This window comes from Plectropomus leopardus, chromosome 14 (assembly GCF_008729295.1).
Source record: "Plectropomus leopardus isolate mb chromosome 14, YSFRI_Pleo_2.0, whole genome shotgun sequence".
Classification (NCBI taxonomy): Eukaryota; Metazoa; Chordata; class Actinopteri; order Perciformes; family Serranidae; genus Plectropomus; species Plectropomus leopardus.
This window is the reverse complement of record NC_056476.1, coordinates 29,124,673-29,141,807: the sequence shown is the minus strand read 5'-3', so window position 1 is coordinate 29,141,807 and position 17,135 is coordinate 29,124,673. Positions and strand designations below refer to the sequence as shown.

At 38.2% G+C, this 17,135-nt stretch overlaps 1 protein-coding gene across 1 annotated transcript in view; it reads left to right on the top strand.

The window, feature by feature from the left end:
- Positions 1 to 14,630, top strand: part of gabrb1 (gamma-aminobutyric acid type A receptor subunit beta1) — a 62,355-nt gene extending 47,725 nt beyond the window's left edge. The window contains exons 5-9 of the mRNA XM_042500743.1: positions 1,336 to 1,418; positions 7,009 to 7,152; positions 8,814 to 8,966; positions 12,840 to 13,093; positions 14,221 to 14,630. Coding sequence (XP_042356677.1) covers positions 1,336 to 1,418; positions 7,009 to 7,152; positions 8,814 to 8,966; positions 12,840 to 13,093; positions 14,221 to 14,562 — 976 coding nt within the window. The 3' untranslated portion in view covers positions 14,563 to 14,630. The remainder of the gene's footprint in view (positions 1 to 1,335; positions 1,419 to 7,008; positions 7,153 to 8,813; positions 8,967 to 12,839; positions 13,094 to 14,220) is intronic.
- The last annotated feature ends 2,505 nt before the right edge of the window (positions 14,631 to 17,135 follow it).

Genomic DNA, 17,135 nt, shown 5'->3' with positions numbered 1-17,135 from the left:
AAAACTGAAACAAAATCATTTGCTCTGGCTTTCTGGCATCTTAAACATAGCAAAATATTGAAACTTTGTATCTAAGCATGATTTATAAAAGATAACTGATTCTTGTAGGGTGGACTACTGTAAAGCACTACTTGCTGGCCTCCCCAGTACATCCATTAGGCAGTTAAAACTCATTCAAAATGATTCTGCTAGCATTCTGACAAACTCCAAAGAGAGAAAACATATCTCTTCAATTCTCAGATCCTAGCACTGGCTTCCAATTAAATATGGAATTGACTTCAAGGCCCTCCATATTTTCTGTAAATCACACAGTGGTCTGAGCCTAAAATATATTGCAGATAGGGTTGATTAGTACAAGTTGGTTTGGTCCCTTGAATCTGCAGGGACCGGTCAGTTAGTGGTGCCCAGAGTTTATTCAAATTGTGGTTCTCATTCCGAAATTGTCACATATCTTTTTGTCAGTAATTTCAATGTAATATACCAACGCAAAAAACTACCTTTTGTGGTGGTATGATACACAGTGGGAGACTGTCATTGTGTAACACAGCTGGACGGAACCTGTCATGGCTGTATGATACTGGAGGGCATCAGGTTGAAATGCTGCCAGTAATGATGTAATATCAGGAGTGCAGGAGTCCTTAAGGGGCAGGCAAGGGGGGCAGTGGATGGGCCCAACAAACCCCAGACTTTCACCTGGGAGCGCAGTATTCACCTCCCACATGAATGTAGAGCCAAATCATGCTGGTTTTTTCCTAAACCTAACCACCCATGCCTTTGTAGCCTTTACCTAACCACCCACTTTTGTGTACATACCAACGTTGGTTGCCATGTGCTTTTGTTACCAAAAAATAACAGCATGCTTTTGTCACCTCATCCTAATTATGTGCTTGTTGACATCCCCACATTGGCTGTGTTATCCCAAAACATCAACAACCGACGCAGGAGGATTCCTAGCGCTCATTATATAGACATGGACATCCACTGACAATGGTGTCAATATGTGACGACTTGGGATAAAAGCGTGTTGGAAACCCACTGCTGAAATCAGCTCTCTTTGGAACTGACATATGCCCCAACTTTAGCCATTTTTAAAACCAAGCTAGACTGTTCTCTTTTCCACAGCTTTTAATTTATCATTTTTATTGTACTTTTAACTATTCTATTGATTGGCTTTTAAATTTGTCTGTACTTTTATTCATCTCATTTTTTTGTCTTCATTTTTTTAAAACACTTTTTATTTTTGTTATATTTTGCTGCTAAATTATGTTGAAAAACCTTTGTATATAATAAGGTGCTAAAGAATAATAATTAAAATTGCCTCGCCTTGCCTTTCAGGATCACCACGACAGCTGCCTGCATGATGGACCTGCGCAGATACCCACTAGATGAGCAGAACTGCACCTTGGAGATAGAAAGTTGTAAGTGTTATGTAACGCAGTTTTACCTCATCTCCCAAAAATTCGTTGTCTTTTCTTTACACCTGTAGTTTGTTTTAGGTGGTAGAAAACAAATATTGTACTGCTGCATTTTATTTCTACTCCATTTTTGTGTTGTGTCTGAGAAAGAGTAAACATGTAGTCACATGGACTGACAGGTGACAAATTCAATGGTCAGTTTTGGTAAATAGGAAATGCAGCACTCAAAGTCTCACTTTTTCACTACATGCCACATTCACCCATTCATACGCACATTTATTCATACACTGGGGGCTGAGGTTACAAAAGGATTATTTGGGGTTGAGAATCTTGCCTGAGGATACTTCAACACAGAGACTGGAGGAGTGAACCGCTGATCTTCCAATTATTGGATGACTCACTCTACCTCCTGAGCCTCAGCCGCCCCCTTTAGTGATGTCATCATTGACCCAAATGGGAAAACCAAATTCTGGTGATTGACAGCAGGTCATGCTGCACTTTATTGAACCTGATGTGTTTATTCATCTGCTGTGGTTTTCAAAGAACTCTGCAAAAAAAAAAAAAAAAAAAAAGTGACTATGAGCATTAACAGTCCAGACTGTAACTGGACCACATCTGTCAGGAATAATGGACAGGTAGAAAAAGGATGAGGAAAAGGGGTCTTATAGTCTAGTATTAGGAGAGGATTATTACTCTCTGTGTCTCCCATGTTTCCCGGTACTCACTGTGTGATTTTGGGCTTTCCCAAACAAAACGTGATCATTGTGAGGCGCTCAGGGAAACTGTAGTGGAGTAAAAGTACACATTTTATTTAGGAAATGTAGTGGAGTAAAAGTGAAAATTGACAAAAATAAATAAACTCAAGTAAAGTACAAACCTGGGGCAAAAGGTAATGAGCAACTTGGTAAGAAATGTCCCACAAACTGCAAGAAATTAGTAAAATAAGAAAATTATTTTTTAAAAGTGAGAAGGAAACTCCTTGGTCAAAATGTTTAGGGAAAAAAGAAACATATTAGGGAAACATTCTCATAATTATCATGATTTCATATTAGAATTATGTTACAGAATTATTAGAATTTTGAAGTACTTTTCCCAAATCTTATTTGCCTTGTTTTTTTACTCTCTTTTCTTTTTTTGAACATTTTATTAATTCCTTGCTAATTTTTGGGCCATTTCCTTGTTTGTTGTTCATTGCCTTCTTCCCATGTTTTTGAAAGAAAACAAGCTAATTTGCTCAGGTTTCTACCTCATACTTACGAACTCACTACGAGCCCATTCATGTATGAGAGTTTGCAGTATGATTTTTTTGTGACATATGGCATGAAGTAGTGTATTTATGTACGTTGAAGAAAAATTGAAAAAACTTAAGATATAGATCAGTAGCAAAGAAGTGGATTATGCTGCCAGGGTGGCTTATGAAGTTGCTATCATCAATGTTTTGCCTTTACTCTGACTTTTCCACAGAGGAGCAAAGTTCATTTATTTCTGACATATTATTCCTGGAATATTTTAGGAGTATTCCTTTAAGACATTACCATGCTAAGCCTGGGGTCTATCCAGTATTTTAGCATGTTTATGTTCGCACTTAATGTTGCCGCCTCCAACAAGCTGCTGTCAGTCAAACTCTTGCACACACTGACGTCACGATGAAGGTTTCACCCACAGTGACACCATATGCTTCACACTAATTTGTCCCTTTTATTTTACTATGATTACTAATTAACACGCAGCTTAAGTACACAGACTTATCAGCCACACTGGGGTTGTTCAATTTCATCTGGCTTTTAATAGCTTTAAATGCTTCTCTTCCACGCAGCACACCGGGTCAGATTTCACTGCCTGCAGAGGACTCTTTGGGCTCTGAGGTCATGATGCACTTAACGCCAACTAATGCAAACTGGCATTTCTTGTTCACCAGACCTGGCTGGAGTGCTTCAGTTAAATAATGGATACATACCAACATGCATAGTTAAAGTCACACACACATATATAATATGCATATGGCTAGAGAGACTTGGGGCTCAGTTTAAGGTGAGTGTGTGCCGGTCAACAAGTCACTGCGTGACACCTGGGTTTCTAGAGTGTGAGAAAACAAAACACTATATTCACTGAAACGATGAAAGTTATGATTGAAGGCCACTTTTTGGCAGCTTTGCCAAAGCGGCTAACCTTACTGATGTACTTGTCAATATCCTCATGGGTCATGTGACCTTCATCTTGCACTCTCTCAAAAGTCTGCTGAGTCTGCTGTATTGGTAAGGGTTGCTTTGAAAGGCTCGTCTGTAGTTTTTGACAGGCAGCTTGAGATGGCAAGAGTCTGAGACCTTTTAACCTGTTAAAAGATTTATTCATCCGCAGTCAAATTGTGTTTTTGCTTGTTGTCACTTCGCTGTGATGTTTGAGCTTTAGTGTGCAGAGTTTGTTTTCATGTTCATCCGCTAAAGGGTGAAAGTTAATTTTTGCTCACCTTAAATCTACTTACACAAAGTGTTATGTAGAAACCTCAGTGCAAATACAGTAAGAACGGGCTACAATGAAGAAGAGACACATTTTGTCCAACATTTAAAGGGAAAATGATGAGTTAAGTTGAGTCAAGTTCTTGTTTTGTTAGTCCAATGCTGTGTATGAGCTTCAATTGGTTTGATTTTATGCAAAAATGGTGGTAAAATTCAGAATACCAGTCCTAACCTGTGTTGGCTAAAATATTTTCAACTGATTTGAACATTTTTGCACCAGCAGGACCCCAATAAGTAGACACAGTTTAAAGAAGTTTAAGGGCAAGTGATCTCTTTAGCAGAAAAATCACCTCAGACAGAAATTACTCTTCCAATCAGAGTATTTTTATGTCATAAAACATGTCTGGTGGGGGTTGTTCAGAATGTGCCCCAATTGTAAGGTTGATGCTGATTTGAGCATTGCTGTTATCAAATCTCTGCATTGTGTTGCTATGTATTTGGCAAGCGTTTATACCTACTTTAACAAGTACTTCTTATCTAATCCTGATAATATATCCAGATCACACAAAAATAGTGGAAATAAATAAAAGTTTATTCAGGTGCTAAATATCAGTCAGAGGCATTTCTACTGTGTAATTTGTGAATTTGGCGAAGAGGGCTGTAACAGCAAATACTGTTGGTATGAGCATATCAGCCGAAAACCAAGAGGTGCATGAATACTTTCACTTAAGAAACATGTACATTGTAGGACTTTTGATTATAATGGAGTAATTTGAAATCTTGGTACACAATAAGAAAAAAAGGACCTTAACAAATTGTTGTTTAATCATCCAGGAAAATCTGTGTTTTGGTGGTGAGAAAAGGAAGATGTAGCCTAAATATTCAAACACAAAATTTACAATAATAATAGTCAATATAGTGGACATTCAACTGAACACAGTATTTAAAAAGTGTCAGTTTGTAGGGTTTTTTTAAACAATGCATTGACTCAAAGTATACGGTTATATTTAAAATCATCTCTAATGTCAAATTTGGAGGTCTTCTCACATACATTGTGTGGATGAGAAAAAAAAAGAGAGAAGGCAAAATCATAATGAAGCCCTTTCAGTAATGAGGGCTAATTCCCTAAAACCCTGCCGCTGCCTTTAGATAAGATGGAGAATCTGAGGAGAGAAAGACTAGCTGGCCCAATTAAATCGGTCTAATTACTGAAAGGGCAGCGGGGGCCTGATTCACTCTGGTTCAGGCTGTAGACATAGCCCCGAGACTTTATTGTTGTTGCAGTTCAGCCTGTGGGAAAGTAGATGTTCAGCAGTTGAACAGAAAAGGAGACTTTGTGCTTTATCAGCCTCACACTAATGACTGGATGAATGGATTCCTCTTAAAATCTGAAGGACATATGTGTGACATTTCCTGTGTTAAATTGGATGATATATAATACATGATACATCTCACATTGGACCAAGAGCATTTCACTGTTGGAGTTATGTTTTGATGGTCAGATTAAAAGACTGTCATGTATTTCAAGATAGAATTCAACAAAAAGTTTTAGATCAAAATTTGCCTTTATTGGACAGGGTGAAAGGGGGAGAAAGAGGGGACAACATGCAGCAAAGGGCCATAAGCCAGAACCCACGGCCGCTGCAGCAAGCACACTGCCTTCATGCATGGGGCGCCTGCTCTATCCACTGAGCCACCAGACGCCCCACAGTTGAATCATTACAATAGAAAATCACATCATGAAATATTTTAATGGATGCGAAAGTTGCATGTGCAGCTGGAAGCTGCCAGAAGCATTATATTTCAGGTTGTCCAACCATCCCATTCTCATGAATGGGATATCTCAGGGTACCTTGTCCTACTTTCTGATACTGTGGGTCAGTCGAGTGAGAATCCTGGTAACTCATCAGGTATCATCAGAAACATCCCAGAGGGTGAATGCAACTCCAACATTAATTCTCTTTTCACTCTGTTTTTGGTCTCCACCAGCTCCCTGAAAGAAACATCTATCTCTTTAGCTGCTAAATGTTAGAGTACAGTGACCTGTTTACAGTTTTTTTTTTTTACTGAAAACAGCTGCCTGCCACAGCTTATTATATGACCTGCATGCCCACGGGCATGCAGATGAGTGTGAGTACATTTGCTATTTACACAACGTGAGTGCTGGCCGTGAAAATGACAGCTGTGTTGGTCTGAAACTGGCAATAAGGCAGGTTTCCATTACAGATTTGAACAAATCTTAAACAATATTTTGAAATTGTTGATAAAACACAATTGCAAGATGACTGTGTTTTCACTAAATGATGTTCTGCGACTTCTCCTCTGGTGAAAACATTCCAAGAAGCATGGTGATAGATGTTCAAAACATTAGCAGCTTTATTTCTATTGCAGCCACAGCACAACATTTATGCCATTTAGGCGTATTATGGAGCCATAATGGAAACGTGAGCACCTTACACGTGGGAGCGGCCACATATGAGGGATTTCTAGGAGGTGATAGTTCACGATTTCAAAGAGGAATCGTAGATTCAAAACTTCCAGATGATCCACTCAATTTTTTAAGAGTTATTTAATGCAATAACACCTCTTATAGCGCCTAAAACAACGTTTGGAATAAATAGAAGTTTTTTCAAAAGTAATGTGTTTCCATCAGGCATATTTTATATTCACATTTTGTATTTGTGCAATTTTAGGATTAATGGAAACCCGCCTACTGACAGTTGCACTGCAAAGTCTGCAGCTCTGCACTGTGTGCAGGTTATTTACCACTCACTCACTGCCATCAGCAAAGTATCTTTTACCCAAATGTCTCACATTATGTGCATCACATCACAGTTTGTGAGAAAGCCAAACAAAATGCATTTCATTTTGCTCCGAGACAAACTCAAGTCATATAGAGCATATATTTTCTACAGACTTTAGTGTGACTGCAGTATTTTCACCTGTCCAGGTGAACTGCACCAAGTGAGAAAACACTACTGAGTTCCAAATTAAACGCAGCAGGTGTGAAAGCGTCCTCAGTTGTCAACTCATGACGCCGCTCTGTTCACAGATGATGTATTCTGCCTGGATCAAAATGTGCTTGTCCTTGTGTTTGAGTTAAGTTTAAACTTATTGTGTTCCCCTGTCGTTCTCAGATGGATACACCACTGATGACATCGAATTCTACTGGCAAGGAGGAAGCAACACGGGTTCAGTCACTGGCGTGGAGAACATAGAACTGCCCCAGTTCTCCATCATAGACTACCAAACCCTCTCCAAGAAAGCTGTATTTGCCACAGGTAAGATAATCATAGTAATAGATAATCAAGTGTAAGTTCAACCTTTTAAACTCTGGAGTTTGGGATGAAAAAGTATAGAATTCACTATACTATAAACAGTGGTATATAACATGGCCAGTTTAGCATAACGCATATTTCCACAGGATTGATTCTATGAGAACAATGACAGTCATGTTATTCTCACCATCTGCTGTGCTCACTTTCTTCTTTTTTTTACATAAATACTTTTTTCATTGACTAATTAATTTCAATCCAGTCCAATTAAAGAATCTTTAATACTTTTTATCCAGAGTGAATACCTTCTGTAGGGTGAAGTCAGGTAATGTGGGACATCAGGTAAAATGGGACAAATAAGGCTCTTTAAATATTAACAGCCAGTCACATAATGGGTTCTCAAGTTATTGCTACAAATGTGATTTACAAAAACAATCATTTTTATTGGCTTGAGATCACTACGGCAGAGCAAAGACTCAAAAAGTACTGGTCCCAGTTCTTGCAAGAAAAGCCATGTGGCATGTTGATTTTCTCATGTTGGTGATGAAAGTATTGTAGCTAAAACAGTAAGAGTATAACAACAAAAATGGTTGGAGGGTGCTGCTCTTTGTCAACTGTTTGACCTATAATTAAATATTTAACAATACACTTATGGGAAAGGGTTCTGAGCTTATTGTATTCGTGTAAACTGGGGCATTTTTTTAAGTAGAACCAGCATGTTTTTCGATTTATGACTTGTGCTTGCAAGTGGCACAGTTCAGACATTTTTTCGCCTTTTTGACACTTAAGAAATATTAAATATGATGCTGTGAGTCTATATGCGTCACAATAGTCCAGAATTCCATTAGTGTTAGAAACACTCCATTGTACACAATATGACAACCAAGAAACACACAACAAAAGAAAGAACAAAAGAACAGGGAAATCATGGCAAAAAAGGTGGAAAATATTTTGTAATGAATAGCCATACGTTACATTATGACTTAATGAATTATAAGGTACAAGGTAGATTTGTCATTTTTTTAAAACGCAGTTTAAAAAATGCTACATTCTTTTATTTCATACAATTAATGACTGAACTGATAAATGGGTTTAACCATTTAAAAAACAAACGAACATGATCACATCTTACCTTACGAGCTGTCCCATTTTACCTGATCATATCTTTAGAGTGAATATAGAATATAGCAGAGAACCACAACATATTATAAAATTAACATGTAAGATAGTCTGCAGAGTTTTATCTACTAAAAAGTGCAAAGTACCTGACAGGTTTCCTCTGTTGACTGCCAGCCCATAAAACCTCAGTTCAGTTCCCCTGATCTTATGTGTATTAATGTATTAAACTCATAATAAAGTTGTTTTTATTTTCTTATATTTTGCTTTTTCTGTTGTCAGACAATATAAAAAATTAGTACGTTCATTGCTCATAAAAATGGCATGTTACCAGCAGTCATCCCCATGCTGCTGCACTGACCCAAAAATCTGCTACCAAATCAACTTAAATACAGGTCACACCAGCTGTGTGAGTGGCTATTCCACCATTTTAAATGACTGATCACTTGTCTTCTTCACTGTAAATCATATTTTATATTTCTGTAATTCATTGAACTACATTAACAACGTTCTTTTCAGTCTGAATAAATATCTGTACCTGTGTGTGCCAGGCTCTTATCCACGTCTGTCCCTGAGCTTTAAGCTGAAGAGGAACATTGGCTATTTCATCCTGCAAACCTATATGCCCTCCACCCTGATCACCATCCTTTCCTGGGTCTCCTTCTGGATCAACTATGATGCCTCTGCTGCCAGAGTAGCATTGGGTCAGTGGCTTTTCAGTTCTTTACAGATTAGTAATTATGTTTTCTGATGTGATTTTAAGTCATGCAAGGTATGGCTCTATATGGTCTTTCTGCTGGTTTCCCACTCTGGTCTTTGCTGGAATATCTCATCAACTAGATTGCTGTGAAATTAGTGAAAGAGCCACAGACATAGTTGGGAACCCAGCTAGCAGTATTTGTTTCTGAAAATGTTCTGAGAACGGTACAATGCAACCAATGCAATTACTTTTCATGTTTTCAGCAGCAAGTTTTTCTTTAGTTCTCAGAATGTTCTTCTCATTAATTTAAATTTATTTTTTAAATTTAACTAAATTTTCTTAATTTTAACAAATAAATCTGTGCTATCTTGTACTTTGTATCTTAGGGTTCGGGTAACATTCTCTAGAAAAAATTTTTTGTTTTTATGTATTGTTAACATTGTTAACATCACAATACATTAGATTTTCATTTAAAAATGCTCTGTAATCTCAGGCCTCAATAACATGTTCTGAATGTTACTTTGAAACTGCCCCCCCTTTGTTTTTATGTGACATTGTGAGAATGTTTTATAAAAGACATTCTTTGGTCTGTCACCTCTCAACATCACAAAACATCCTCAGAATGTTGCAGTTAAAACCTTACGTCTTAGTCAGCATTTAACTTCACAGGGGCAACACTTGAAATGATTAACATCCCTAAAGCATTCTTTAAAAATTAGATTAAATGTTTCTTTAAAACAGCAAATGTCGTGTGAATGTCCCGTGCTAGCTGGGAAGTCAGAAGGTATTGAAACAGTCTAACATATCTTTGCTTTTGGTCTTTTCATTGTACTTTTTTTTTTACAACAAATAAGAAAAATACAGAGTAATGGCAGCCTTATCCTTTAAAATCCAGTTCTTGACAAACAAGATGGATAAACAAATCAAATAAACATTTGTAAGCTTATGATTAATTTTAGTGAAAGCAGAAAGCTACACTTTTTGCAACATAACCATCAAAAGAATTATGACTATGTCCTCATTAATAACCTTTTCATCATATAATTACAATGATGTCAGATCGCCTGATAAACCTTGCAAGTACTGAACCTATACCAAAAATATATTGGTACCTTTTTTAGGATCATGCACTTGCTTCCAAATGCACATGAGCATACATTCCTCTAGGGAGAGTATTGGCTTGTAAACACAGCCTGCCTTGTCTGAATGCTCATTTGCAAACACCCTGAGGGCAGAGTGTACTGAGCAAAAGCCCTGCAGGCAGACTCACTTCCCCCTGACAGTGTGATGGAGCTCTTAAGACTGTGGGTACAGTGAAAAATCTACATTTTCACTTCACACATGAGCCACATTTGCAAGTAACAGCAAAGTCAAATGCATTATTCAGCACTGGTACAGTATATAGTACTTAATTTTCAGATTGTGTATACCTATATCTAATATCTCTGTATATGTGCGTGCACGCGTGCAAATGTATCCATATATGTTAAGGTACAAAAAAATACACTAATCACAATAAATTTAAAGGTGAAATCACTCAAATGAAATGATGCCATTATTCCATCTATGTGTGTGTGCAGCCTGTTTTCACTCCGAGCTCGTCAAATAGCGCCGCTCTGTCAGTGCTTTCAGCATACGAGCATGACGCCGAAAGCACTGAGAGAGCCGACCGGAATGCAGTTGGACGGCGTCAGATGAGAACATGTGAACAACTGACTTTCTTGCAGGAGTCTGGAGTTTAATTCCCATGTGTCTGTGGGTGTGTTTTGTTTTGTTTTTCTTAACCTTACCATGTAGCTCTTTTCCCTAAACCAAACCATCCGTGACTTTTTTGCCTAATCCTAATCATCGTGACAGTCTGCACTGTTGTGTAAACATGAGGCTCATGCTGCTTAATCCCACCATATGCGCATTTGTCAACATTACGGTAACAGGCCGCTTGATCCCACCATGACGTCATCCCACCATGTGCATTTGTCGACATTACGGTAACAGGCCGCTTGATCCTACCATGACATCATCCCACCATGTGCATTTGCTGACATTGCAGTAACAGCATCCTGGAGCGTAGACAGCTGACGCAGAAATATACCTAAAACGTCATGAGTAGACGAGGAAGGTCACTGATAGAGCAGCACCATGTGACGAGCTGGGATGAGAACCTGCGTGAGTGTGTGTGTGTGTGTGTGTGTGTGTGAGGTCAACATTTCCAATGCTTTGGTTTGCGTCCAAATACCTGCAAAACTTATGACAATCCAATCAGCCTTTGTGTTTAGTACTAATTAATGTTAGTACAATAACATGCTAAATTAAGATGGTGACAATGGATTGCATAACAACTGGTTGGAAGTTATGCTGAAAAAAAGAACTAGGGCTAGATTTCTAACAGAAATACTCCTCGTGCCGCTTTAAATAAACTACAGTAATCATCCATGTCATAACTCTGGATTTATATGAACTTCCTTTTGGACATTTTGTGAAAGATTACAGAGTACCAAATATTGCTTGTCATCACTTTGGGCTACTCTAACCACACACCCATCCTGCAGTCACATCATGATCATTAGTCTCCATTCTACAGCTTCTGTGTCAGCTGGCCTGCTAGAAGGGTCTGAGTTACTGAGGCGACAAAAGCATATCGAGTCAAATGGCCATCCATCCCAGTGTTTATAACCATTATTAGTCTTCCATTACTTGGGTTGTGTCTGTATGTGAACCAGAGGTGAGTCAGAGCGCACTACTGCCAGTTTAGTAGATTTTACAGGAATCTATTCCACTACATGAAGCAGGAGCCATCTGTGATAGTCCTATAAATCAGGCTTAGTGGAGGCAAAGGGAGAGGAACTCAGCCATGTCTCAACCCAACTTTCAAATCACAAATAGATACTTTTTTTTGTCTTATAACATATAGCATATGTTGACTTTAAATGCACCAGATGTTCTGCTGCTCCATCTGTGCCCAGAATACACTCTGTGCTCCAAGAGTGTGTTATAATGAATATTTAAATATTTGAATATTTGAATACACTATATTTATATTTCAGTAGATACACCATATACACTATATTCATATTTCAATAGTGCTCCTAATATACAGTCCAGCTTCAGTAATGGAAAATATATTTGTCGCACAAAATGTTTTAATGATGTTGCACATTGAAAATCAATTAGAGAGAACACAGAAATACAGCTCAACCCTGTGTTGGATACCTTACTACCATTTTCTCTTCAGTATTTAAAACACTTCTGCATACAAGTAGCAAACATGGGCAAGCACTTAGGTTTGAATTCTGCTAATACATTCCATTGAATTGCCAAGACTTCTAAGACTGTTCATGCAGACATGTTTAGCAGTTTACCCCGCTTTCAGTCTCAGCAAACTGGGCTAAACACATGACTTCCCATCCTTGTCTGACTTGGCAAAATAAATATGCTTACTTAAATGCATGTTTTTTTCTTGCATGCTTGCCTCTTTATTATGTGTCAATTGTTACACTATGAAGAGCAACAAGACTGCAGACAGAAACAAAATACAGCTTAGACTGATGGAAATACCATTAGTTTTGCAGTTACTTTGGCAATAAAACTAAGTATATTTTTGACCTGATGATGGCACAAGATAAAAAAGTTAATTGACTGTCAAAGTATTACTGTTCATCCTGATGTTGAAATGAGTGTCTCAATTAGATTTTGTGAAAATCAGTCCTATAGTTTCCCAGTTGTAGTAGTTCAAAATGACCACCAATCCTTTTAAAACTGTCACAGCCTATCTAAAAAAGCTGTTTTGTAATAAGGGAAAGCCTTACATCTTTCCTCAGCATTCCATCTTACCCAAAAGGTGTCCTTCTAACTGTCCCCTCCCTCTGTTTTTTAACAGGTATAACCACGGTGCTGACCATGACCACCATCAATACCCACCTTAGGGAGACTCTACCCAAGATCCCCTACGTCAAAGCCATTGACATTTACCTCATGGGTTGCTTTGTCTTTGTCTTCCTGGCCTTGCTGGAGTATGCTTTTGTCAACTACATCTTCTTCGGTCGAGGTCCTCACCTGCAGAAGAAGGTTGCAGAAAAGGCTGCCAAGTCTAACAATGAGAATAAGAGCAGACTAGAGAGCAACAAAGTACAGGTAGGAAAAGGGTTCTATGCAGATTTCATTGTGCTTAGTTAATGACATCATGGTGCCACTTAAGAGCATATCTGGTCATAGAAGTGGTTCAGTAACATCTAATTAGACTTATTCTTGGCTAGTATTCCAAGCGTATGGTTGAACCAGATCCACAGTGATGTGACAATGGTAGCTGAGTTTTAACAATTACTACCAAGTTCTTGCACACCAGAAATCCAAAAACCAAAGCAACCTGCACACAGTTATTCACTTGAGCATTCACTTCAATGAAACACTCATTCAATATTCTTTTAAGTTACTGAGTTGAAAGACCCGTTGTTTGGCTATGTCAATGGGCAAACGTGTTGATAGCAGTTTCCAATCAATGGTGGTATCAAAAGGCTACCTCCCAATCAAAAAGTACAGCAGAAATTTCCAGGACATCTTCATCTACTTCCAAGGTGCAGGAAAAGGTAAATACGCTAAACAGGTAAAGATGGCCCTGATGATGGCAACAAAGCAAAACTTGTTAGTTTTCCAATAAAGTTGTGGTGCAGACTAGTAGGGCTCGACCTACATATTCAACTACTCCGATATACCTTTATTGGGTAGGTATTCAGTTTTTAATTTGGGGATTTGGATAGTAAATGTCTGGCTGAGCCCCCACCCCAGTCCTTATCCCCATGATTCTGAATATTTGTTGTTAACTGATTACTACCGAAATTCCTGTTTGAGAGAGCACTAAAAACTACAAGTGTTGCCGAAGTTATACTTTTCCTAATTGAAAAGTTACAGAAGTAATTGTGTGATGACTGAAAAAGAGTAAAATTCTGTTTCAAAAATTGTTTAATGCAGGTGTCAAAGGAGGGTGTGTTAGATATTGTAAGACAATCCCACAAATATTTCTTTTAAGCATACGAATACCTGGAGTTTTGTTCTAATTCAACCTCTTAGCTGTTTTGGGACTTCCAGCTCTTCAAACAAATCACCATATGCTTTCTTGAATAATTATCAAGAAAAAATAATTCTTGAAAAAGTCTTGCCTGTAAGTAGTCGATGACGCCATTCATACATTGTCCCTAAATAAGATGCTGCTTGTTATTAAGGAGCCATTCTTTGACTTTTCTGGTTTTTTTTTCTTCCTTAAGGTTGACGCTCATGGTAACATCCTCCTGACCAACCTAACCAGTGAGATGGGTGGAGCAGACATGATGGGCGCTCTCAACGATCCTCGGGCTACCATGTTCTCTTACGACAGTGCCAGCATACAGTACCGCAAGCCCATGACCAGCCGAGACCTGTACGGACGACCGGCCATTGACAGGCCAATGGGCCACAAGAAGGGTCGCTTGCGGAGGAGGGCCTCGCAGCTCAAAGTCAAGATCCCCGACCTCACGGACGTCAACGCCATAGACAAGTGGTCCCGTGTCGTCTTCCCAATCGCGTTCACCTTCTTCAACCTGGTCTACTGGCTTTACTATGTCCATTAGGGTGGCAGTAGCGAGCCTCTGTGGCAGCATCACTGCTAATGATTTGATAGAAAAGCTACCTAGGTCTTGTACAGCAATGAAATGAAGGAGTGTTCAGTCCATTTGTATACATCCTGTTTTGGAATGAGTAGTACTGGATGTCTTTACAATGTAAATACAATTTAATATATAAAATATATAAATATATATATATATAACAGAGGTATAATTTATTAAAAATCCTATCACTTTTGCTGTACTCATCCATACAAAATAGATAGATAAAAATAATGGAATTTAAGACACCGTAAAGGTATGATATTTCTAAGTTCAAACTTGCCAAAAAGACTTTGGTGATTCCAAAATTACAGGCAATGATCTTTCATTTGTTCTATATCTTTTTCTTACCTTCTGTTATCTCACTTTTTGCATGTGAATGGAACACAAATTTTATTTGCTTAAGGTCAAAAAAACAAGAGAAAAGGAAGCCCAGTGCAAAACAAGTAGGTAATTATAACAGTTTTAACATGATCTTGTGACTGAAGCTCATCCAGCTAATCAACAGAAGATGTTTGGTTGAATTCCATCATAGTAAGGTAGTCCTGATTTGATTTAAGCTCAGCGCACTGACTGAGGTCATTTCTGTGGAGTTGGATATGCATTATGTTGAAATCCTTCTCTGACAGCCATCTGTAAGCTAACAAACATGTCAGATTGCTTTTCGTGACATGGTATTTTTTGACAAATTTCTTTTCCTTTCTGTAAAAAAAAAAGAGCTTTGCATGGCTCTACTGAGCCACCTGTATTATAATCATTATACTGTATGCTTTCGAACAATCATTGCATATAAGGTAAGTACAGGACAGATGTTAATTGGAACTCCACTAATTTCTCAAAATCAAAATGTAGTCAAATTTGTATCTACGATATTCTCACAGCGTCTGTGAGCATGTACAATGTAATTTTCTTTAAAAGAAATCAGGTAAAGAATGACCAATGATGTCACCATGCTTTCAAAATTACATTCAAAATTTCAAGCCCTGATAAAACTTGCTGATAGCATTGAAAAACCTAGTGTTACAGACTATTAGTGAAGATTTTGGTCAGATGAAGTTAAACTGTATCTAACTGTTAGAATTGAACAGAGGTTCATCCACCTTAATGTGTTAAATAATTAAACGGAAAGTATGAGGTCAGTGTTACTCTAATTTATTTTTCAGGGGGTTCCCTTTCAGCTCATTATCAAGGCTTATGTCAGGGTTAGGGATCAGTTGTAAAACCTAAGTTCAAGCTTGCTCCAGCTCCAGTCCTACAGTCAGGCTCAAAATATGTTTTTGAAGACAAACTTGTGGTGGGACAGACAGAGTAGGTACGACCAATGCCAACAGTTATCATCATGCAAAGTGTAATAGATGGCCCAATATCCCTCAGAAATATGTTCATAGACAGTTCCTCACCTTACAAATAATGTTCAGTGCCAACGAAGGAGGTAGTGTCCTTTACAGTTTATAGTAAGGCGACAGTGAGGGTGGAAAGGCAAGGGACATGGATGAGCATGTCGCAAGTCACAAAAGACTAGAGTTTTACACAAAAGACTAGAGTTGGTATTCTGTTACAGACCTGAAATTAACAATTGTCCTTTTTATCAATTCCTGCCACCTTTCATTAGCCTTTATTTGCCTATACCAAGTGTTTTAGTTTCCTAACCATAACCACTCTGTGGTTATGGCACATAAACTAATATTACAGTCTTGCCCAAATCATATCATAGATGCCATGCACAGAAAAACATTGCCATTGGATGTAATCTATAATTTAGCAGCATTCTCCAGCCTGTCCAATGACGTGTTACATAAAGAAAAGGATTAAGCTTTACTACAGGTACAGGAAACTAAAGTATAGCAAAAGAAGATACACAGCTTTTCTTTTTTTTCCCCCCTCTGCTATACGTCTTGCAAAAGAGATCTGATAAAGACTACCTGCTAAAATAAAGGTTATATAACAGCTATTGACAAGAAAGGTAGAAGCATTCTGTAAAGATCCTTATCCCCATGTTGGACAGAAGGGGCTCCTTCTTCCACATAATCTGTGGTAGTCCAAGTTCATGTGTTATGTTTTTATGTGAGGACATTTCTTTCACCTGGGCAACTCCAACATCTACACAAACAGAAAAAAACCTACACATTGCATGTTAGTGATGTGGTCTTCCTCCAAAATCCTCCAGAACAGCTTCTGCAGTTTGTCATGTAGATTCTCTAAGTCTGTAAAGCTCTATTGGAAGGACAAACAGTGCTCTTATGAAACGTATTCCCCCAGTCCCCTTCCAAAAGCTACATTAGGTACTATAGGTTATCATAACATTCAGAAAGTCCTCATGATCTGACTGGAATCATTACATTCTTTGTCCATTCTTTTGTTCTAGTTTGTCCTTGAATATGTTTTTACATTTATTGGCCACAACCACTTACATAAACCGAAGCAGGGCTAAGGCACAGATTGTCTAAAAGGGACGTGCACATATACAATCAATGACCAGAAAGTTTGAAACCACTCACTGTAAGTACAATGTTGGCACTAACAGCCGCCACAACTCC